Source organism: Epargyreus clarus, unplaced genomic scaffold (genome assembly GCF_041222505.1).
Source record: "Epargyreus clarus isolate Ecla_fem2 unplaced genomic scaffold, WU_Ecla_fem_2.2 ptg000031l, whole genome shotgun sequence".
Taxonomy (NCBI): domain Eukaryota; kingdom Metazoa; phylum Arthropoda; class Insecta; order Lepidoptera; family Hesperiidae; genus Epargyreus; species Epargyreus clarus.
This window is the reverse complement of record NW_027332236.1, coordinates 5262163-5286710: the sequence shown is the minus strand read 5'-3', so window position 1 is coordinate 5286710 and position 24548 is coordinate 5262163. Positions and strand designations below refer to the sequence as shown.

Sequence of the window (24548 nt, the reverse complement as noted above, 5' to 3'; positions counted from 1 at the left end):
TTATTAATCTATGTTTGTACGTAATAGATTTTACTTTGACGATTCGTGTAGCGGGGTGACCACATTATTGCGAGTTTGATCCCCAGCCAGGTATTTAAAATTATGAAATTAGATTTTTAGGTAAAGGGAAAAAAACGTCTAAATTAAAGTACATGATTAAGAGTTCCACGTAAAGATTTTAAACGAGTGTGGAGTGCATTTGGTCAAAATATTGATCATATGGCATTAACTTCTATCATCTACCGTGTTTACTATAGTAATATCGTTTGCCTAATAACAGCAGTGTTAAGTGGTGCGGTTTTTTGATTTGAAGGGTTTGGTACTCATAAGAAAGGTACACCTATATAAATCTTTCCAACTTAGTCTTTAGGAAGCTCTGATCCTATCTGAAGTTGACTACAGATGATAGGAATTGGCCAGTTATCGTCAGTTAGGCCGTATGCTCGTTTGCTAGCTCTAGATCATAAAAAACTATCAAATAAACAGTGCTAGGTGCTAGCTCAATGATAGTAATTACAGAGTACTTCTATACTGACCATAATATAAGACCGTCCTTCAGTTTTTCATACAGTTGTTTACCCTCAGGGTCTATGGGCAGCAGGTGTTTGAGATCGGGGTCGTGTTCCAAGTTGCTGTTGATCCATCCGGAGAACGCCATCTGTTCCTCCAGACGGACAGAATGGGTGGTACCTGGAAATTAGGTGATAGTTGAAATTTGTTTAAAGATAGTTGGAAATTCAACCATTATAGCAATAATTATGTTAAGCTCTTAATGATAAGCGCTCTTAATTATGTTAAGCGCTTAATAATAATTATGTTCTGCTTTAAAGGATATGGTATGAGAAAATTATATGAGAGTATTTGACTAAATATTCATGTAGTTTCAATGTTATTTTGATTAGATTACAAATGTATTTCGCAGGGACAATTCATCATTAGCAGACGAGGGCAACATTTTGGTGTTAATTTCATGTAAAAATAGGATTTGTGAGCTTCCAAAGAAGTTTGCATTATTTATTTGTAATAGGTTTTTTTTCATTTTTACTATCAAGCTTGTTAAGTTTATATATATATATATATATATATATATAAGTTTATATGTTATAGAGACAATGGTACTGCTACACCACACTAGGCAATTTAAGCATCAAAAATGCTTGGTGTTGAATACATATACGATTGAAATCTTTATTTAATCAAGTAATAGTATTTCTTCAGTATTTTACATTATTACATTAAGTAATATGATCGTCACTCCATTGCCTAGGCAGGGCTTAATTGATTTCTGCTGATCATTTATATACAGAATCATCAATTATAATTGCTTGTCCACCCACACATATTTAAATGCAAGTAATGTCTCATTGAGTCATTAATATTTGTATTGTAAGGCGTAATTGTCTTTGGTTCTGTTATTTTGAATATATTACGTATCCAATTACGACGTTATACACCTACGTATAAATTTGGATTAAAAAAACTTTTGTATGCACTAGCGGGCACCCATCACCTTTGATCGAGTCCGATGGTGCTTAAGTTTTTAAACCTACAGTCTATCAAGTTATTTAAAGTTGGTGCGATCTCATATAAGATTCCAATTATGTTTGGTGTTGATTTCAGATGTCTGTAGGTAGAAATGATTACTTATTTCAGCTTCGTTACTTCAACTTCGTTATAAATAATTATATTATTAAAAATTCTTACCATCACTGGATGCTTCGCTCATGCCGCCCAAATGCTCCAAATTCTCTTTTTTACTGACAGCCTGCTTAAATGTGCTGGACACCTGAAAAATAAATATACCATATTCAATTCATATAATACATTACATTCCCACGAATCTCTCCTATAGATTGATAAGAGACTAGGGCAAGAAGTTGTAGTAGTATTGTAGATGAAAACAGGTTAGGTTAGGTTTGTTACCAATAATTATCAGACCTCCCTATCCGCAGCCGGAAAACCGGGCGTAGGAGAAGGGCTCCCCACGCCCATCTCCTACCCCCATAACAGAAGCATTTGCGTAGGACACAGGGGTGACTTACGGTAAAACAGTACAAAGGAACATTCCCGCTGCCTCCGCTGCCTCCGCGGCTGAGAAGAACCCAAGAAGGGTTTCCCCACGAAAAAAAAAAAAAGTTTTTTTTACCAAAGAAATATAACACATGCACCTACCTATAGTACATACATTTTACAGTACATGTATTTTAATCACACGTTGTAGATATACGAGTAGAACGAGAAGCAAATGTTGTCAATGTCGATTAATAATATTTTTTAAAGAAGGTAAACTTAAGTCCGAGGCATAAACGTATCTAAAGGCGCAGACTTCTCTAACCGCAATATTTTTATTAATTAAATGTTAAGGATACTAATAGTTTTAGATCATTCGAACCCACACCTTGTCAGATCAATCTGATTTACAATTCTACAACTTGTAATTCTAAATCTCGAGCCGTCAAATCGCCTGTCCAAAATCTAGGGCAATGCAGCTTTTCAAAGATTAACGTAGTCAGAACATAGATTTAATAATTGCGAGAAGCAATTTCAATTTGAGACAAAAAAATAAAAGATTAACGTAGTCAGAACATAGATTTAATAATTGCGAGAAGCAATTTCAATTTGAGACAAAAAAATAATTCTGTGAAATTATATGAGGTTAATAACCTTTTTAGGGTTCCGTACTAAGCCGCCGTCTGATTCTTTGTCACATATCTCGATTTCGTGAACCGTAATACTCTTATGGCTGTTATGATAACAAAATACATGAAATACATAAAAATAAAATCATATGAAAATTGGGTGGTACGGAAGCCTCCATGTGCGACATCGACTTGCACTTGGTCAAATATTTTACATAGCTACACTTATGTTATAATAACTATTTTTTTAACTTCCACTAGTACATTACTAATCGTGTCACAGCTTATGTGATCAGCCTCTTGCACTTCTAATATTCCATACACAGATACCGCTTAAGTTAAGAATCTGTTAGAACGAGCGTCTCTAGACGACATTTCATTAAGAACCCCTTAGGAAGGTAGACAGACAAACCTAATAGCATAAGGTTCCAGACGGGCATCTATACGTCTAGATTTCGATCAGAACGTTCACCCCACGGCATAAACAATGCAGCGACATTATAAATAATGTCTATTTAACCTCAGGCCGACCTATTACAATTTATCGCTTTATTGACTTGACAGCCATTGCATAAGCAGTTTTTTTTTTATATAATCTATCTAATGTAGGTATGCTTCATCATCAACCCATTAATGTCCCACTGCTGGGCACGGGTCTCCTCTCAGAATGAGTAGGATTAGGCCATAGTCCACCGCGCTGGCCTGGTAGACTTCACATACTTTTGACTTAGGGTTTCTCAAGTATGCAGGTTTCCTCACGATGTTTTCCTTCACCGTTTGAGTAAGTGATAATTAACTTGTAATACGCATATAACTTTGAAAAAATCAGAGGTGCGTGCCTGAGATTTGAACCTCGGACCCCTCGATCAAGAGGCCGCGTTTCTTAACTACTAAGCTATCACTGCTAGTAGGTATACTTAATGTCGTATAAATGCAGACTTTTATGTCGTGTAGTAAAAAAGATTATAAATATTTAATGGCAAGTAGCTGGCTATACATTTTTGTTGATCGATTACATTTACTGTTTCCAAAAATACAGATGCTTTACGTCATTGTAAGTTTTCCTTTTACCACCCTGATTCATTTTTGTCACTGAAAATACCAACACTAACGGTAAAAACCATTTGTGTTGTAAAATTCGTACATATATGGTAATGGTTCGTAAATCGTAAATGACTGATTCATGTGACCATTTATCCCTACACTGTCCCCTTGTTACCAATGTGTCCCAAAAGTACAGTCATCAGTCTTCAATACGTCGATACTTTGGGTTTACGTGTAACATATCTTGTGTAATTCATTTAATGGGTTAAGTTTTGTGGTCGTCGTCAACCCATTACTCTCCCTCTGGTTATCTCTCAGAGTGAGAGGAGTTTTGGCTTTAGTCCAGCGAGCTAACCAAGCGCATTGGTAGACTTCACACATCCTTAAGAATTAATATTTTTAAGAACTCTCATGTGTGCAGGTTTTTACGCGATATTTTCCTTTTCCGTTTAAATAAATTATAATAAGTGATAATTAATTTGCAATATGCACATAATTAAAAAAGCAATCTGGGATTAGAACCTCGGACCACCGATTTTCAAACCAATGGGCTATCATGCTATCATTGTCATTTTATCTTGTTTATCTAAACCAATGGGCTATCATGCTATCATTGTCATTTTATCTTGTTTATCTTCTTGTATTTTAATGGTTTAAGTTTACTTAATTATTTTCGTACGAGTAGTTTCCATAAAAGTATGATCACGATATCAATTACGTCAACCTTACTCAGGTGTATAATTGACGTAGTAATAAATTTACGTAACTTCAATAAATAACTACTTATTTTCAAAAAAGGCCACAAATTAATTATTTGTTTTAAACTTTACATCAAATAACTTAAATGGTGATTGACGATATTATATCGAATACAACGTCTTATGTTTAGGTTATATAATATAGGTATAGAAGAAGAGCATGCAGTCCACCTGATGGTAAGTGGCTACTACCGCCCGTGAAAATCTGTAATCAACCCTAGGTAAGATTAGAATCCTACCTATAGTCGGCCACAGATGCGTCATTACTGCAGAAGAATTAAGCCAAAATGTTTTGGAACATAATGTATCCCTTACCACACCACACGTTATACAAAAGACTATATCATTCAACAATGTAAAACAGCACTAGCAAATATTCCCAATTTATTTATATTTTTAGGATCTCAATGACAAAGTTGAGAAACAATGACCTAAAACGCAAGATAGACCGAGAAAGACTGTCTTCTCACTCCCTTGCTTGACATAATATACGGACAATATAAATAATGTGCCCTTCGTAACCTCTACAGCCATTTATCGCTTATTGGTTTGACAGCCATTGCACCTAATAAAACTCGTTAAGCCGTTAAAACTTATGTGTCCCGGTTAACGGCTGCTATTGATTTATTTATTGGTCGCATCAATACCGGTTTATCGGTAATGCCTTTGTTTGTTGCACATATAAACTGATGGAGGGCTTCGTATTTATATTGATGTAGCTTTTATCTCGTTTGAGACGTTATGTATGACTTTTTGTCATACAAAAAAATGTTTTCAAAGGTATGTGAAGTCTACCAATTCGTTCATGGCCAGCGCGCTGGACTATGGCCTAATTCTTCTCATTAATGATGATGTATCACTTTTTGTAAACCTACTTTGGCTTTGTATAAACTTAACTTCAGTATTTTTTTAATCGGTAAAGTGCGTGTCGGTTCAACTCACTTAACCGATCCTTCACGATGGTTCTGTACCTCTAGAGAATATCTTTGTGTTATGAAGTTACCGAAAAAAAAATATATTGATTCAATACTATCGAGATACTTATACCTAACTGGTTTCTACTATGTATTGTTTAATTTTTAAAAGTCACAAGTTTGACCCTTGCATTACCATTTATAGAGAGAATAGCAGAAACTTTAAAAAAATACATACACAGTAATACAGACAGATGATCGGATACCTAGGTTTTATGAATAGAATTCCTATCAAACCCATTGCATTGTGCATAACTGTGAACGGTCTTATATTTGCGCTGTGCGGTTTTAAAATAGCTTTAATGTACCACTATTAAAATAATTGACATTCAGGATAATAAGCCTTGCAATTGTCACCTACTCGTACACTTTGCATCACACGGCGCTACAAGGAAATATGACTTGAATAAGTATTACCTACTATAAATTAGTGTTAAAATAACAACGAACACAAGGTAAGTATACTGATTGGTTTGCTCTTAGCTCAGGCACACATTGAATGTCCTATTACTGCCGATTAACGACCAAAGGCATATTAAATCAGTCTTTGCCAAGCGGTTTCATAGAAATACAGAATAATTGAAACCGCCCTAAGGTCATAGATAAAGGAACTAATGCTTCAAGTCCAAAACTATGAATACTTCTTAGTATGATATTTTAAGATTGAATTTTCTGTGGGTGTTTTGGGAGGCACTACCTCCAAACCGGCTTAATAACAGCAATGCTCAGTGCTGTTGTGTTCCAGTTTGAAGGATGTGGTAAGGGAAACATGCTGATCTGAATCGGTCCAACTTAGTCCTTAGAGGTATCAACGTATCTGCAGCCGACGTCAGGTAGCACTCCTATATTTTATTTGGGGTTTATTACAGTTGTTCATGAGCGGCAGCGAACACTTACCACTAAATGGACTTCATTCTCGTTTGCTTCTTCTATATTGAAATAAATATACTATAGTTACCTGTTGAGCCTTAAGATTGCCACACAGCTCCTCAAACTCGGTGAGCGACATGCCGTTCTTGCGGGCATCGCCGTTCATGTTGCCGTTGACGCCTCGTCCATGCTTGGATCCATTGTCGTAGTACTCCTCGATCATGCACCGCACCTTGAAAATGATTACGATTCTGATTAGCTCTGGGTTTGTTATTACCACAGCAGAAAGGACAATTAGGATAGTATATACAGATCACGAAACTCCTTATAAAAAACATAAAAGCGTTGAAATATGGAAAAAATCCAATTCAAGAAACCTCTAAATTCATATCTGAAAATTTCGCATGGCGCATATCTGAAAATGGGGTTTATACAGTTTTCTTTATGTCCATGGAGACTATTGGATACTTATGCACACAGAATCTTAGTAGGTAGTGACTACAAGCTGTTTGTTAGTTTAACTATTTAAACCTGGTTCGAGCTTACGCTAATTACAGTGAGAAAACTTATTATTGGTACTTTTAATTAACGCTATGGCTGTTGTTTATGCATATGGTTACAGCAAAGTAACTTCACTATGAGTTTGGAAAGTGATACAACTAAAACGGTCCATTAAATGATAGGTTTCGATGTTCATTGGCATTCTTGCAGCGTCTGTAGAATATGATGAGGCTAATAATAGTTACAAAAGATGTCCCATCTTAGAGCGAATCTGTGTTGATTTGACGAAGCACTATTTGAAGTATTTACTTTCAGGTAGATCATATGACACATCCATTATACAATAACGCAAAATACGATTAAACTTGACTTTTTACTCACTTTCCATTGTGGAATTTTGTATCCAACGCCGTCCAGGGCGTCCTTCAGCTCCTTCAGGTCAATGTAGCCATTGCCGCTTGTGTCCAGCTGAGAACAAACAAACAAATCACGTTACAATCACATGTTCGAAGGACTTATCAATCAATTACCATTTATGATCAGTTTGAACCGAGAGCCGCGTGACGAAAGCTTCTCAATTAAATTGCATTCGTTAGTTTTTTTAAGGATTTGCGGATTTTAATGGCGTGGAGTTGAATAGTGTAAAGGCGAACCGTATCTATTATTTGCACACCTCATACGTATATTTTACCGAGCGAACGATCTATAATCTAAGAATACCAAAATTCATCATGTATTAGACCTTTTTGCTTTTTACTGAAATGACATTCAAATGTTGTTGTCATTTCAACTCTATACTTGACATTTTAATTGACAAATGTCCCAGTGATATTCTCAGGTTCCACTTATCGATCATAACGACCGTGGAAGGTTTCCAGTGGTATATTAAAATCCAAGATAATATTTTTTAAATCATTTCTACATATGTATACTGTTTGCGCACCACTCAACGAATGAGAACTTTTTACAGTAAAAAACTTCATTATTACAGTATTAATTCATCATAGATCCATTACTCATTATGAAGATTTATTCTTTAGTGCATTTTTATGAAGAAACGTTCACTTGATTTTAATATTGTAAGACACTTTCAGATTATGAATCTTTTCACTGTTAACTTTTTAACCGTTTATCACATTAAGATCCATTAAATTTAACAAAAGCGAGAGCGGAATTAAAATTCTACTTTTGATATTGACACCGGCGGGCGTAAAATTGTATTAATTTAAGCGGCTCGGCCACGGTCAGTCTGGTGTAGTCAACTCACCGACACTGTCCAAAATGGGAAATAAGGCCTCTTACACATATATTTTTAAATTTGGATTAATTTAAGGACTATGTAAGATGACTTGTATTCCTTTGCGTGCGTATACGAGAAACACAGATATTAAAATAGAATCTTACATTTATTTTTACTTAATTTTAATGTACATGATCATACCTCGAGAATTAAGCTTATTTTTGTATCTTACCATAATCGGTAAAATATAACATACTATATTATACTATCTTTCGTGATATATATATGAGAACGTCGCGTTAATTGGTTTCATCGGTACCTAATTGTAGCTATAAACAACATGTTCCTATTTACCTACTAGTATGTATGAAAGAAGAAAAATCCTAATAGCTGCTGTAAAGCATTTTAACACTTTTAATACTGAACATAGAAAACAAAATACAACAACTATACAAAACAAAATTTACTCCAGGCTTTTAAAAACACACCTTTATACAACATTTACGTTATTACAACGAACCTTGGGCACGCCTTTTCGGTCCCAGACGGTTCAAGTACACAATATTTATGGTAATGAGACTCCGTGCACCGACGAGGTGCAACTGCAATGCTATCAAAAATCATGACCGTAAAAGGCCAACTGTCTAACTATGAGCACCTTGGACGCTGTTTGAAAGGAGCTGGGAGATACGAGATTAAATAGGGTTGCTTATTGTAATATGATTTGTATTATATTAATTTACCTATTGTATTTCGAATTTGCATACTATATTATACTGATTATGCTTATAAATTAAGTTTATGTGAGTGCCATAAATTTAGAACGCCTTAATCGGCATATTCAATTATTTTTGATGCGCTTATGACTATGTGTGTATATTGTAATCCTTCAATTGACTAAATAAAGATGATTATGTACTATTTATTGGATGTGAACATAATACACAAAATCTTTTTTGCAGATGGATCGCTCTACAAATTTCTCATTCGAAATAAGTGACCCAGTCTTTTTTATTCTTTCTATAAAACACTATATGTAAGTATGGTATTAGAAATATACTATTTTTTAACATTACTCGATATATACAATCAGTTGAATTTGCTTAAAATCACAATGAATATCAAATTTTACTGATGCATTTCTGGTTAACAGTAATAAAAGCTAAGCCGAAATAAATTTGTGGTAAACCAGTATTTAACCTTTAAATAACATGACGAAGAACCATTCTTAATTAACTATTTCATGTTTATTTAGTCCATGTAGAGTAAAAATTCCAGGTTGCTAGGACGTTGCGAATTGACGTCACTATTTTACTTTTTAAGCTATTGCATAGCTTTTATCGCGGGCTTTGAGCGCGGCGACCGAATCGAGAAATTCCGTAACGAAAATAAGTAACACCTTTCAACAACTCGGTTGCCTGGAGACTTGATATCCAACTATCAAGTCTCCAGGCAACCGAGTTGTTGACTGTCAATAGAAAAATATGGATATAATTGAATAAAGTATTATTTTACATTCCTTATTATTTTATTTGATATTGGCGACGAGATGTCGAATGAACTAAAAAACAATAAGGAAATACGAGCCACATTACGTGGGTTAATGAAACGAACCGAAAATTACATTTCGGGAATAGAAAAAATTGACATTGAAGAAATAAATATACGACTGAATTCTTTACAAGAAAATTTGAACAAATTCTACGCGATTCAAGAAAAAATTGAATGGCTTACAGAAGAAGAAAATTTAGAAGAGGAAATAAAATACAGGTACGAATTTGAAGAAATATATACAAAGCTAAAATTTAAATTTTTGAATGTACAAAAAGAAAATAATTGGCTTATACCTGAATGTTCTTTTATATCAGCAAGAGCGGAAGTTTATTTGATAAACTGTTAACTGTCAAGGCACGCTTGAGACGTACACCTAATACAAAAGAGTTATCACCTTATCAGTTTATGTTCGGCAGAGAGGTAAGAACCTATATGCATGCCCTATTTAAGAAATCCGCCCCACTATCCAGATTACATTACAATGCACCGCCAACGCAGGAGTTCGGACAAGGTGATAAGGTACAAGTCCGCAGTTACACCAACCCAAGAGTTAAATGGGAGTTCGGAGTCGTCATCCGAAGATTAGGTAGACTCCATTATGAAGTCGGAACTGAAAATGGCATACTGGTGCGCCGTCACCTTGACCAAATGCTGCCGGCGCCCCTGGTGGTGTAAGTGAAAATAGCGGTGGAGGACTGTTGGATATCAAGTCTCCAGGCAACCGAGTTGTTGACTATCAATAGAAAAATATGGATATAATTGAATAAAGTATTATTTTACATTCCTTATTATTTTATTTGATAACCTTAATTCGTCAACTTGAACACAGATGGCAGTAATACACATTTTTTATAATCCGTGCAGAAATCTTAAAATTGCGTGAAGTATATTTTATATTCCCATTATAAAATTCAAAATTATATTACCATATTATCAAAATAATATGTTTTATCAACATAAGCTATGTTGAATTCTGGATTGATAAAATAACGTAAAAGAGTGTTTGTTATTTTTAAACGTACAATTACAACTGACAGACTTGACAGCACAAAATCAAAACGCCATTATGATTTATGATTTATGGTACAAATAATTTGTGTACAAAGTGTTTTAAATATGAACAACCAGCAATATAAATGGATCAATGCGATAATGCATTGATCCATTTATATTGCTGTTTGTTAATACTTTACGTCTCCTATTAAATACTTTTCTATTTTATATTTTAGAATGTTCAGTCTTGCTTGGAGTTATGAAATGTAATAAAATAGTGGATAAGGATGTATTAATGTTGATGATTATGGAAGAATACATTGTATTTCTGGAATTCCTTCTGAGCGTTTTCATAGCATAAAAAATGCTATGCAATAGCTTTACCGCGGCAGTCTCCGAGTGCCACACGTATTTTTTTCTTTTGTGATTTTGCGAAACAAACATCGATTCACAAATTACACAATTACCTATTTAACGCAATACAATGAGTTACGATACCATTACTATAATAATACGTATTGAATCGTCCAAGAAACAATCATATTATGTGTTTGTCTAACGTAAATTGATTACGATTCACGATTCATTACTCATCGGTGATATAAGTTCGATATGATATCGATATCTGGTAATACGTGAAGTTCTTTATACCTATTAGAAATATATATTATATATATATATATATATATTATAATCAATGTGATCGTCTCCAAGATTTTTTTTATTTCGAGAGACAAAAAGAATAAGGAATACATCAAAGGTAAATGATAATAAGTTATTTACAAATCGGCTTTGAAGCTGCGTGGTAAATTATTCAGGCTTGCTCCAGTTGTAAGGGAAAATCTGTGCCCATTAGTGTTTCTGTCAGCAAAACTAAAAAGATTTTGGATGTCTGTTTGTTTTACATTACGTTTTAAATTCATCAAAACTATGCGAATACCTACCGAAAAAGTATACAAACGCCTTAAATTAATACGGCTGATACCATGGGAATTCTATATCATAATTAATATTCATTGCTCATGCTATTATGCGTAGAAATAAATACAAGAAACGTAGTCAACAAAAAGGTCCCAAAGAATGGTTTCCCATATCCGTCGTCGCTTCATTAAATATAGTAATTTCTTTCTTTCATAATTCTCTTTTACGAATCTAAAATCACTTTCCGTCATAGAGCATATTGTACAATGTTAATGAAGTAACGCTCCGTTTGTTTAGTGTACAAGGTCGGAACAAACGAGAAACACTTGTATAGTAAAATTCTCTTAGGAAGCTTACACACGAGCGACAGATCATGTCGACGACAGTGGCCGACTGTTGTTTGATTGTCGCCGGTTGTTGTCAACGACCATAACTAACTATCGTCTATTGTCGTCGTTTGTCAACTACTGGCATCGGCTGTCAGCAATCGCCAGCGTATGTCGTCAACTGTCTTCGCCTGTCCTCGGCTATCTTCATCGACCTTAACTCGGTCGTTGACGAACTTCGGCGACTCAGTTGCTTAAATATTATATTACAGTCGCTCGTGTGGTACGACCCTTACATCGTTTCGAACAGAAACATTACACAGACGTAAAATATTTCGTACTTCACACAAAAATATGATATCATCGTTTTGTAAACATGTTGAGTAATGTTTTATTCATTTATTCAAAACCGCGTTCACTTGGCTCGCTTGGACTTTTAAATCATTCATGCAGGTCAAAAAAATGTTTACATTTTTAAATCCCGTACTTCATTATCATAACTATGAAAACATTCTTTTTGTATCAAAATGTAGAGTCATTACTGTTAGTAAATACTGCCATGTGGGACTCTTCTTTAATATTTTTTTTCAAACTAGTTTGGTTCTGGATATCTGTAATCAAATAGATTCTAATCGTTTCTGAGGTCGGTAAGAACTCTGGGTTCTGGATCCAGAACCCAATGTCGATGTAAAATCCATCTATTTTTGTGTATGTCCATTAGCATTGCACATATATTTATCAAAACCTCTAAAAATCCCATCTCAATCGGTACCCATATTTATTCACTTAACACAATATTGAGTGTCGGTGTTAAGTGAATCCATTATCAACATAAATCAAGCCAATTATCGTATATGTTTTCACTTATTAGTTATTACCTATCAAAGTATTCAAGCATTGCAAAGTTCAAACAAACAGATCAGTACACCTATAACTATCAGTAATACTCCTAACTACGTAGATAATACACAGGTCATGTACGATAACCCCGCAGTATCGCCTAATTGAAACCGGGGTGACCCATTAGCGATCGGATACTCCCGTGCTCGCTTAATGGGTTAATTATCAAGGGCGATACGAAACAGGATCAAGGTTCAACTTTTTACACAATTATGTTCATCATTTTTGTATATACTAGCAGTGAGATAAATTAGGGGCACCTACAAATCGACTGTCGTACTGTTTAAAAATAATGTTTTTTTGAAAATATTATTTTTTTAAATTATTGAAGGTGGAATTCTTTGTACTCAGATGGCACCACCGAACTATTTCTGCCCAATAACAGAAGTGTTAAGCGCTGTTGTGTTCTGGGTTGATGTGTGGTAAGGGAGACATACATTTCCGAGAGGTTCCAATTTAGTACTCAGAGGTAACGGCGTATTTGTGGCAGACCTCAGATAGGAATATCTAGTCCTATTTGGCGTTGATTACAGATGTCCATGGGCGGCAGTAGCCACTTACCATCAGATGGACTGAATGCATGCTCGTCTGCTACTCCTATGTCGTATATAAAATTGCTAGAAATACGTGAGAAAAATTAAATTGTGCAGGCAAAAATATATTCAAAGAAGGTTATTATATTATTTGGTGATAAATGTTGAATTATTCCGAGTGAATCATAGATTTAACATAACACTATTGTACATAGTTCCTGTAGGCTTGTAATAATAATTAATATAGTTAAAGTAACTGGATGCATTAAATAGAAATGAGTTTTTTATTTCAAAGTGCTGCGTCAATAAGCCGTTTATTCACGGAAATCTACTATGACTTGTTAGCACCTTAGAAGTTGTATAAACAGGTTTATTATTACATTTCATATTAAATTCAATACAAACCTATATCTTATTTAGGAAAATAATGAATCAGTGTATAGGAGTGACTTGACTTCTATGGAAATAAATATGTATATTACATACATACATATTTATAGTACATAGTTATAGTACATTACCAGTAATGTATTACCTTCCTTATTCTTGGTAATAAAGTTGGTAATAGTTAATTTAATTAATTATTCAAACGTATTTAATTCTATTTTGGAAACCAATTACGATATATTTATACGTTTAATAAGTTTATCCTTTCTGTAGGTATAAATTATTAATTCCGTTTAATAAACAACGAAAATATTGTAAATTAATAATCACTCTAATGACCTAAATTAAAGGCATTAATTAGTGATTATTATAAAAAGGAAATAACTACTAATTAAATTTTATATACGGGACATTATGACCCATGTGTTATACATATACATATCTAAAATTAAAAAATATAAGTATATATTTGGTCTATAAAATACCAAACGGGCTTCATAATAGATACCATAATATTCACAAAAGGACCACTATTACAACAAGTAATAACAAGAATATTTTAGGGTTAATAAAAATATTACGCACCGCAAGCTCACGGCACAAAAGGGTTAACATGCCACAAAACCATCGCGTATGAGTCATAGGATGATTCACGACCGACGTGTTTACATAACACGAGTATCTGACGCGTACTATGGCCGGCGACCAGTTCTTATAACTGTGAGCTTGTTTGAGAATTATGATCAGGACATAACGTGAAGTAAATTATTTACACTACGGCGAATAAATTTAAACCGAAATGTTAATCTATCCCTTCGGGCTAACTGAGTTACTTAAACATGTGGTTTAAGTTACTCTGCATGAAATTCTCAGTTTGAAGGTGGTACCTATTTCTACCTGACAGCAGGAATATGAAGGATGTGGAATGGGATACTGCTTTTCCGAAGCAGCCTAGACCTCAAGGGTAGCAGCGCACCTGTAGCTGAATTTAGTTGAGAATATAATCTTATCTGGGCGGCATATGCTATAATGCGATATGATGAAAGAATGAATACCAACAAGTTAGTTATTAGAAAACTTCCTTATCTTATCAATACGAGAGCAAAAGTTTAATTACTACGATTGCAATTAATTATATCGGTTCCATATTACAACTAAAATATCGTTACAGTGAAACCATCATAGCTGGGCACCGTTAATCAAATAGTTAACTTCGTTAATCGTTAATCCGCTACAAAAAAAGTTAGCTTCGTTAAGCGTTAAAGCGTTACATTTCGAAAGAATTAACGCAAGTTAACGTTAATCGTTAATCCGTTAATATGTGTAAAATTGCATTTTTATATCATTGCGTTTGTGAACTTATACAACTTGTTGGTTTAGGTTCTGGAAGTTAACAGGTTAGGAATAAAACAAAATACTTGTATAATTCAAAGTTGGTTTGGTTTCGAACCATGCTAATAATAACGAGAATAAAATCATTAACATTGCATAGCACGGAAGTAATAAAAAATAAACCATGTTTGTGGCTTATAAAACATTTTTCTAATAATCAGTAAATTACATAGAATTTGAATGTAATTTATCTATCAAATATTTTATTACGCCGATAACATTCACAGAGTATAAAATATTAAGAATTTTTACAATGAAATAATTGTAGATAAAATGGTGGATGTTATCTATGCATAGCTTAGGTGTTATCGGTAGATAGGTAATCATTATAGTAATAATCAGTATCATATAAATATGTATCTATACCAATAAGTATAATTGCATTGTAGAATATCAAAATTACCATTTTCTAAGTACAATATAACAGTTTTAAGATATATTAGAACGTATATTAGAAACATACATCTTTTCCAAATAGACAGGAACATTGGTGGATCTAAAGTTGGTAGAACGGTCAGTGGTAAAATGTTTCGTTTTGGCGTAGGAGTGTTCGAACTTAGTATTCGTGATAATATACACGATTATGGTCAATCTCAGACATAACTCTATTGTTATTTGGGAGAAGAATATTCTTGTATTGAGGACACCATGAATTGACACAAAGACGTACACAAACAATCTGAACTATTACAAAAATCTAAATCAGTTACTTAGGTATCTACATGGTGATAGTAGGTTATGTATGCAAACATATTATGTACAATATGTAGTTGCCATGTATGTATTAGTGGTTGTTGTTTGTCTTCGGCCAGTTTACATAACGGAGGCCTAGCTACACTTTCTTGGTTTACTTATATAAGCACGTTATCGTATCAGCTGTTTAGTTCAACAGATATAATATAAGTAGTACTTGACCGCAATTAAATCGGATACTCCGCGTACATGGAAGCATATATCGTTTAGTAAACCTTATTCCTATGTAACACATAAGTAAATAAACCTATAATGTAATATAATTAAAAAAAATACGTGTGGCACTCGGAGACTGCCGCGGTAAAGCTATTGCATAGCATTTTTTATGCTATGAAAACGCTCAGAAGGAATTCCAGAAATACAATGTATTCTTCCATAATCATCAACATTAATACATCCTTATCCACTATTTTATTACATTTCATAACTCCAAGCAAGACTGAACATTCTAAAATATAAAATAGAAAAGTATTTAATAGGAGACGTAAAGTATTAACAAACAGCAATATAAATGGATCAATGCATTATCGCATTGATCCATTTATATTGCTGGTTGTTCATATTTAAAACACTTTGTACACAAATTATTTGTACCATAAATCATAAATCATAATGGCGTTTTGATTTTGTGCTGTCAAGTCTGTCAGTTGTAATTGTACGTTTAAAAATAACAAACACTCTTTTACGTTATTTTATCAATCCAGAATTCAACATAGCTTATGTTGATAAAACATATTATTTTGATAATATGGTAATATAATTTTGAATTTTATAATGGGAATATAAAATATACTTCACGCAATTTTAAGATTTCTGCACGGATTATAAAAAATGTGTATTACTGCCATCTGTGTTCAAGTTGACGAATTAAGGTTATCAAATAAAATAATAAGGAATGTAAAATAATACTTTATTCAATTATATCCATATTTTTCTATTGATAGTCAACAACTCGGTTGCCTGGAGACTTGATATCCAACAGTCCTCCACCGCTATTTTCACTTACACCACCAGGGGCGCCGGCAGCATTTGGTCAAGGTGACGGCGCACCAGTATGCCATTTTCAGTTCCGACTTCATAATGGAGTCTACCTAATCTTCGGATGACGACTCCGAACTCCCATTTAACTCTTGGGTTGGTGTAACTGCGGACTTGTACCTTATCACCTTGTCCGAACTCCTGCGTTGGCGGTGCATTGTAATGTAATCTGGATAGTGGGGCGGATTTCTTAAATAGGGCATGCATATAGGTTCTTACCTCTCTGCCGAACATAAACTGATAAGGTGATAACTCTTTTGTATTAGGTGTACGTCTCAAGCGTGCCTTGACAGTTAACAGTTTATCAAATAAACTTCCGCTCTTGCTGATATAAAAGAACATTCAGGTATAAGCCAATTATTTTCTTTTTGTACATTCAAAAATTTAAATTTTAGCTTTGTATATATTTCTTCAAATTCGTACCTGTATTTTATTTCCTCTTCTAAATTTTCTTCTTCTGTAAGCCATTCAATTTTTTCTTGAATCGCGTAGAATTTGTTCAAATTTTCTTGTAAAGAATTCAGTCGTATATTTATTTCTTCAATGTCAATTTTTTCTATTCCCGAAATGTAATTTTCGGTTCGTTTCATTAACCCACGTAATGTGGCTCGTATTTCCTTATTGTTTTTTAGTTCATTCGACATCTCGTCGCCAATATCAAATAAAATAATAAGGAATGTAAAATAATACTTTATTCAATTATATCCATATTTTTCTATTGACAGTCAACAACTCGGTTGCCTGGAGACTTGATAGTTGGATATCAAGTCTCCAGGCAACCGAGTTGTTGAAAGGTGTTACTTATTTTCGTTACGGAATTTCTCGATTCGGTCGCCGCGCTCAAAGCCCGCGATAAAAGCTATGCAATAGCTTAATAAGTACTTAAATCGATAATGTGTTTGTTTACAAGACGTTAAGAATGTTGGTCATTTGAGTCTTAATTTTGGAAATTAGTGGAACAATTCGGACCAAACTTTTGCATGAAAGAAGTAACTTTTGAGATTGTTACAAAGAATATTTTTAGCTACTTAGAAATATTGATTGACATTTAAAAATGCTAGAGATAACGGAAGTTTAGAACAATATATAAATAAAACATATAAAGGTTGGTATTTGCTAAGACTTTTTAACTGTTTAACTAATTTTATAAAGCTGAAGCACTCGTAGCAAACAAGCACATAGCCCATAACTACAAATATATAGCAGGGACAGCCTCAATATAACTAATGATACAATCGAATTCTGTTACATTGTAACAGTCATAATTTTACGGTTTTAGCTGTCCACATCAAAATCACCTGTCACCAGAAATATATCGAGGTGTCCATAATGGAATAGTCCAACCATTTTGTGATAAAAGAAATATGACGTGGGCGAACGGTCAACGCACCTAACCAACTTTCAGTCCGATAAAGCGTAAAGGCAATCTTAATCACCATTCGACATTCTACAAGTGTACTGAGCATATATGGATGCATTATATTAAGACCGCAAAGGGGTCAAGGACCTCCGACCATGTTTACACGATTAGGGGGCTTGACCGAACTGATTGAATAGGGGAAGGCGATGTTTTGGCGCTCGTGTTAATATTATCTAGTCTAGACATAATATTACACTAACTGATCTTCACTATAAATAATAAATTATACTGCACTATAATCGACTAATATTACAGTATAACAGCATAATGGCTTTACCACGTGGTTTCACACGCATTTACAAGCAGGGCGCATTATACCTTTGCAATTCTTTCACTATTGGTATCACTCTCAGTACAGAAATGTACTTAAAAATCTTAATAACAAAAAGTAATTCGTACAAACTTTTAATATACAAAACCAACATAAAATATTTACTATCATATCATACAACCAAGTGAGGTTGTGATTTAAAAGTAATTTATTTTTATCCGTAATAATATAGATTTCCTCAACCTTACCAATACTTCTATTAAAAACGTAATTACACAAATCATAAAGTAACATCCGTGAAATCGGATCGGATCGGATTGACGGTACGATTCGCTATAGCCGGATTACATACTCGTAGGTCACGACACGACACCAATCTCATTTGTGTATTACTTAAATATCCAGTTCTATGGGCTCCGGATTTGTTCAAATGTGTGGGGTGGAAATATGGGGAAAATATTACTGAGTTTTTTAAGTTAAGATAGCAGAACCCTCTGTGAAGGGTGAGAATGGTGGAAAACTATTACGTATGAATGAAATTGTGGTGATTGCATGTAATTTTTAAAACCTTTGTATTCCATACACAAAGGGGTAAAAATCGAACCCTATTACTAAAAGCCTCCGCTGTCTGCGAGTTCCTCACAAGGCTCTCGCTCTTGAACCATAATAGAAAGGCACTTGTTTTTTTACAGAATATAACAACAAATACTAAATAAAAATAATAATAAAAGAGTGGCACGGAACCCTTTGCGAGTCGTGTTCGACTTGCACTTGGCAAATTTTGTTTTTGTTTGTAAATTAGAAATATTGTATTATACCAAAATACATATAATATACGAACCAATCTTGTAAATTAGTGAATACATTTTAAAGGGATTTATACTTAAAGACAACTTTACAAAGAGTGACAGATGGGCAATATTATGCTTGGCTATTACTGTGATTCCTGCTTAAAGTCACGTTTAATGTAACTATAGATCACATAATATTTTTGAAATGGATGGTTCATGTTTTTCTCGAAAACAGGGGAATACTAGGGGACGGGAAGCCCTACGATATCAGCGCAGGCCAATGACGTTGCGGTTTACGATTCATAACTCGCAGCCCTATTCATAACAAGGGCTGTCGATATATACTTTTTATTTCATTATAGTAACAGACTAGATTAATCCTCCCAAGTTATCGACATCTATTTCCGTATAATGAATCCTAAATAAACTTTGTCTTTAATTAAATAAAACAGACGAACTTCCAGAAAAGGGGGTTCATGCGTAAATGTAATTTTGGATTAATCTAATGGTAAATATGACGACATTGTATCATGAAACGACAACCAAATTGAAGAATTTGATTGTATGTATTTATTTTGAATCAGACTAGAATAGAAATTGGTAAGAAAACAGGTTATTAACTTTTTAGCCTTAGACTAAAAACCCGTAAATAAATAAGGAATGTATTTACTTTTAATAAAAAAAAATATATCACATTTCTCTGCTAAATATTTAAAATTATGAAACAGGGAAATTTTCATAGAATTGCAGTAGGTACCGTGAAACAAACTGAAATTGCAAATTCTTGGCAGCCCTAGATATAAATGACGTAACATAGACGTGCGTAAAAGCCATAATAGGAAAACCATGAATGGAATTTGTAATAAAGCATATTACACATCTAATTGTATTACTCAACGTTGCAGGGATAACGGGGCATTTCTGGAATATGTCCTATTCATGCTACATGCAATTCTTGTAATTTAGCTTCGCGGTTACTCGAAGAATACGATTCAATAATAGAATCTATTTTTCTCTGGAATTCTTTGTAATATCTTATTTCATAATAACTCTTTAGGGAGGTAACACACGAGAAATATTGAGGTAATATATGAGCGAATATCCTTGTTAAAGATCGTCGCTGACGATATGTTTTATGTGGATATAATAATCGAAAAAAATTAAGTCTACGCTTATAAAATTGTTTTAGATGGCTCTTGAATTCGATTAATACACAATTGCTCAGATTATCTTCGAGGTTTGGAGACTTTTGAAAGGAAGCAAAGATTTGCTGATTAGTACAATCTGCTACACTTGACACATACGTAGTGATGTATTATCAGCTACTATAACTTCTAAAAATAATCTTCTTGAAGAGTACAGTCGAGTCATCCAACAGTTCACTTGTGGAGACTACTGATGGATGGATAGCTATCACGACCTAATGGGAACCGGCTTTAACCGTTCCTTAAAGGACGATCCATTCGGGCACGACACCGGACGCACGTAAGTGGATCACACGATCCATAACCATGTTCCACTGCCGTTAATACAACAAGACATGTAGGTGCTGACTGCCGTTCAGTATTACTTCTATGCAAGAAGACATTGTATCTTATCACATAGACGCTTTTTATGTCCTAAAAATTACGGTTCTATTTGTAATATTCGCTAGCAGAACAAATGTGCACTACCCATAGATTTGTAGCACTGTTGAATTTTGTCAAATCAAGCAACAAAAAATGGGCAGTCTTTTCAAGGAAGACTGTTACACATTATCCGAACAATTATATACTTTAGGAGAATCAGACGGCTGTTATAAAATTGGATAATACCTAAACATTAACATGTTAAGCTTTAGGAAAGCTAAAAGATCCAATTGTGGAGTCCTCCACTAACCTATTCCTACACCACTTTCCTTTATTTACTAATCCATACTTATACTCGTATATAATACAAACAGATTATGCCGTGATAAGAGACATTAGAGCTATGCCCAGCAATGGGAATTCAGACTATGATCTGAAGTACACGTAGGCGAAAACACAGTTACCTGGCTAGTTAGTACATAATATTATATTATATCATGCAATCCTTTTTGCCTGACTCACCTCCCTTGGGCACGGTCTTACCACTAATGTCTTGATACAAATCTGGAGAAGATTAATGATAGTGTACAATAATGATCCATGACCGTATAAAATGCGATACCAAGGTCGATAAATGTAATTCGTAAGGCGATTAAGGGATTAATCTGATATGTCAATCTATTTATAGAGCCTGTCCAGTGAAAATGGTATTTCTAATAAGATTATATAAACACTTCGCGTCTTTTACATGATCCTTAAAAGATTTTTAATTTAACAAAAAAAGATAATTTAGTTCGTTAACTTGGCATTATCATGGGTATGTATGTATGTCTTATTCTTTGTCACGTCCTAAGAGCCCAAACGGCTTGACGGATTTATGAACATTTGAGGTATAGTTGGATACGTCCAAATTGTGAAAACACATTGTGAAATCGACATTTTTTTAAGCAATTGTTTTTTGTAATAATAATTATTTCTTCTGCCTATCCTTCCTATTTTATATGCATATTCAGTAGGTCTGAGAATCGGCTACTATCTATTTTAATACCCCTAAGTGATAAGGGTTGTTCACCCTCAATATATACATATTTTTAATTTTTGAACAAAATTGTTTTTCTTTCTCTATAATGTTCTCTCTAATGTTGTTTGTTTCTCTATAATGTAATTTCTCTATAACGATGATTTAGATTTTTATTTTTTATATGGCAACATAACGTTTGCCGGGTCAGCTATACTATAGATTTTACGAATGAAACTAAATGAGATGAACCATTGTTCGTTTTAACTTTAATACTTGACTAGGTACTGTTTTTATGTAATTCTTGTATACGACGACTAATTAAACTATTAATTACCGTTTAAATTGTACTCGCATAAAACGGATGGCGTAAATTTTTTTATTTTGTTAATTTGGATTCGAGGTCGTGTTAAAATAACGAACGCGTAAAATTGCATTCCATATTAAGTAGTATGTTTAATTGCATTAACTTATATTCGACAATTATATTATCTTTTAATTATTTTTAGCACGTACGTTGAAGGTGACAATATATAAAGCTGGTAATAGGTCAAGCTAATATTGTGGGTAGTAAGAGAAAGTATAAAGGAAATAGTGATAACTCAATGGTATTAATATCGTCTTCCCACGCCGAGGTTCCGGAGTACTATGCATTATATGAAATTATGTGCATATTGAAATAAGTATTAGTAATTTTTCCATATGCGAATATCGTCATTATTTTTACGTTTTTTACTACATATTAAAACGTTTAATTACATATTAATTACATTTAAATAAAGAGAATTAGTTGTTTTAACTTTTAACCAATTCACTGCTTCTGATGGCTTCTTCTGACTTGCTTCTGACTGCTTCAACTACGGGAATTATGCTGTTCTCATTCTATATGAGCCGGGTCTAAGACTGAGGCCAGTAGACAGCAGCATTTATGTACCTTTTGCTCTCAAAGTACGCGGCCTCCTCGTTTCCCTATTCGAATCTTCAGAACTCAACCAGCAATGCGATAGTTTAACAATTTGATGACGATCACGGCTTGTTAACATAATTTCAGACATATTTTTCCATTTTGTTCCTTTTAGTAATTTAATAAGAAAATAGCTGTCACAGTGCTGATAGGCGGAAAACCCATTCGTCTCACCCAAGTTTATACTATTGACCCTGGGTTGCATATTCCAACTTCCTTACAATCGAACAATGAACAAAAATGGCGCACTGTGATTATTTCAATACGATATTCGTAGGTTTATCGGAGACATTAATTCTCAGATACGGAATCGTAACCGTTTCGCACTTCCACGAAAGGTAAATTAAAGTTAAAATTATGAGTGTGACCTAGGTACCGAAGTGCCAGTTTTAATTGAAGGTCTGGTTTATCTTCGATCAGTTTCCAGGTTTGTCACTGAGGCATTGAAAACTTGCTTGAAGCGTTTTGGTCTCACGCTTAAATAATTACTTAATTATATGTTTTGAACATTAATTTTTATTTTATCATATTATTAACAAAATTTATATAATTGATATTAAATTTTAAACAATGTCTTGATTTATACACTAAAATTAGTATGGTAGGTTTTAGTTTTTATTCATCCATTCATTTATTTCATCTTTACGTAGGTCTTGAAGATGATTTGTAGACTCCATAATACCTACGTATATATTGTGTACTATTAAATTACATTGTTAATATTTAAGTTCAGTATTATGAATTCTAAAATACATTTAGTTAAAAGGTTTAATTATATCGTTACGGATTTTCCGGAAGGAATCGCTCCGAATTGCTTGTAGTTGTAGGATGTTTCGCATTTAATTCATTTTATTAAAATGATTACTACAATCATTAAATAGTATATTTACCTATCTATCTACCTGTTAATTTTCAAAATAATGCGAGCACATGAGAAGTGTGTACTTCACACAATAATTTCCATGTGTATTTGTACCTGATGCAAATTAAAACATACCTTGCTTCCCATCTTGATCCGCCACTCCAAAGGTCAGGTCGAGATGATTAGCGAACAATGACAGCTTTGGGAAACGGAGCATGGGAAGTGAGCGGTACACCTATGTATGGCAAGCGCTTGCGCATCGGAAAGTTCACATGATATTTAAATTAAAGACGAATCAGCTGTGGAGTAGCTACATAAAATAAATAGGTAGATAAAAAAAAAAAAACAAATAAACAGTTCCAAAGTTACTACAGCGTTCCCGTTCCGAAGATTCAAGACATTATTGATAACTTAGTAAATACCTTAAGTTGAAGACTATCATTTCTCTGTCCTTAAATAGGACGTGATTAGAACTTAGTTCAACATACGGCTCACAGCATCGCTGATCAACTTTAAAAGTCATTACGGTTCTACTGCTGGTAATGGATCCCCACACAAAACTAGACGGATTAGATTGCTGGCACTCGAAAGATAATTTTATAAACCAGACAACAACATATGCATTGAGATTGCAAGTCGATACTGTGCTACTTATTATTTAAAAAAATGTACCAATAAAATAATGCCTACAGCCATCTTATAAGAGGCAAACGCCCCCTATGTAGATAGTCATCTCAATTTCATCTCCGGAACTACATTAATCTAAAAGTATGCTAAGTAACGTCTATTCAATGTCAAATACCACCCACTCTGAAACGCATGAATATTAAT

At 33.8% G+C, this 24548-nt stretch overlaps 1 protein-coding gene across 1 annotated transcript in view; it reads right to left on the bottom strand.

Moving 5' to 3' along the window:
- Fim (plastin-2 fimbrin) overlaps nucleotides 1-24548 on the bottom strand; it is a 64649-nt gene that overhangs the window by 12988 nt on the left and 27113 nt on the right. The window contains exons 2-5 of the mRNA XM_073089989.1: nucleotides 7168-7254; nucleotides 6374-6517; nucleotides 1705-1786; nucleotides 537-690 (exon numbers count right to left, since the gene is read on the bottom strand). Of these exons, the coding sequence (XP_072946090.1) occupies nucleotides 537-690; nucleotides 1705-1786; nucleotides 6374-6517; nucleotides 7168-7254 (467 nt within the window). The remainder of the gene's footprint in view (nucleotides 1-536; nucleotides 691-1704; nucleotides 1787-6373; nucleotides 6518-7167; nucleotides 7255-24548) is intronic.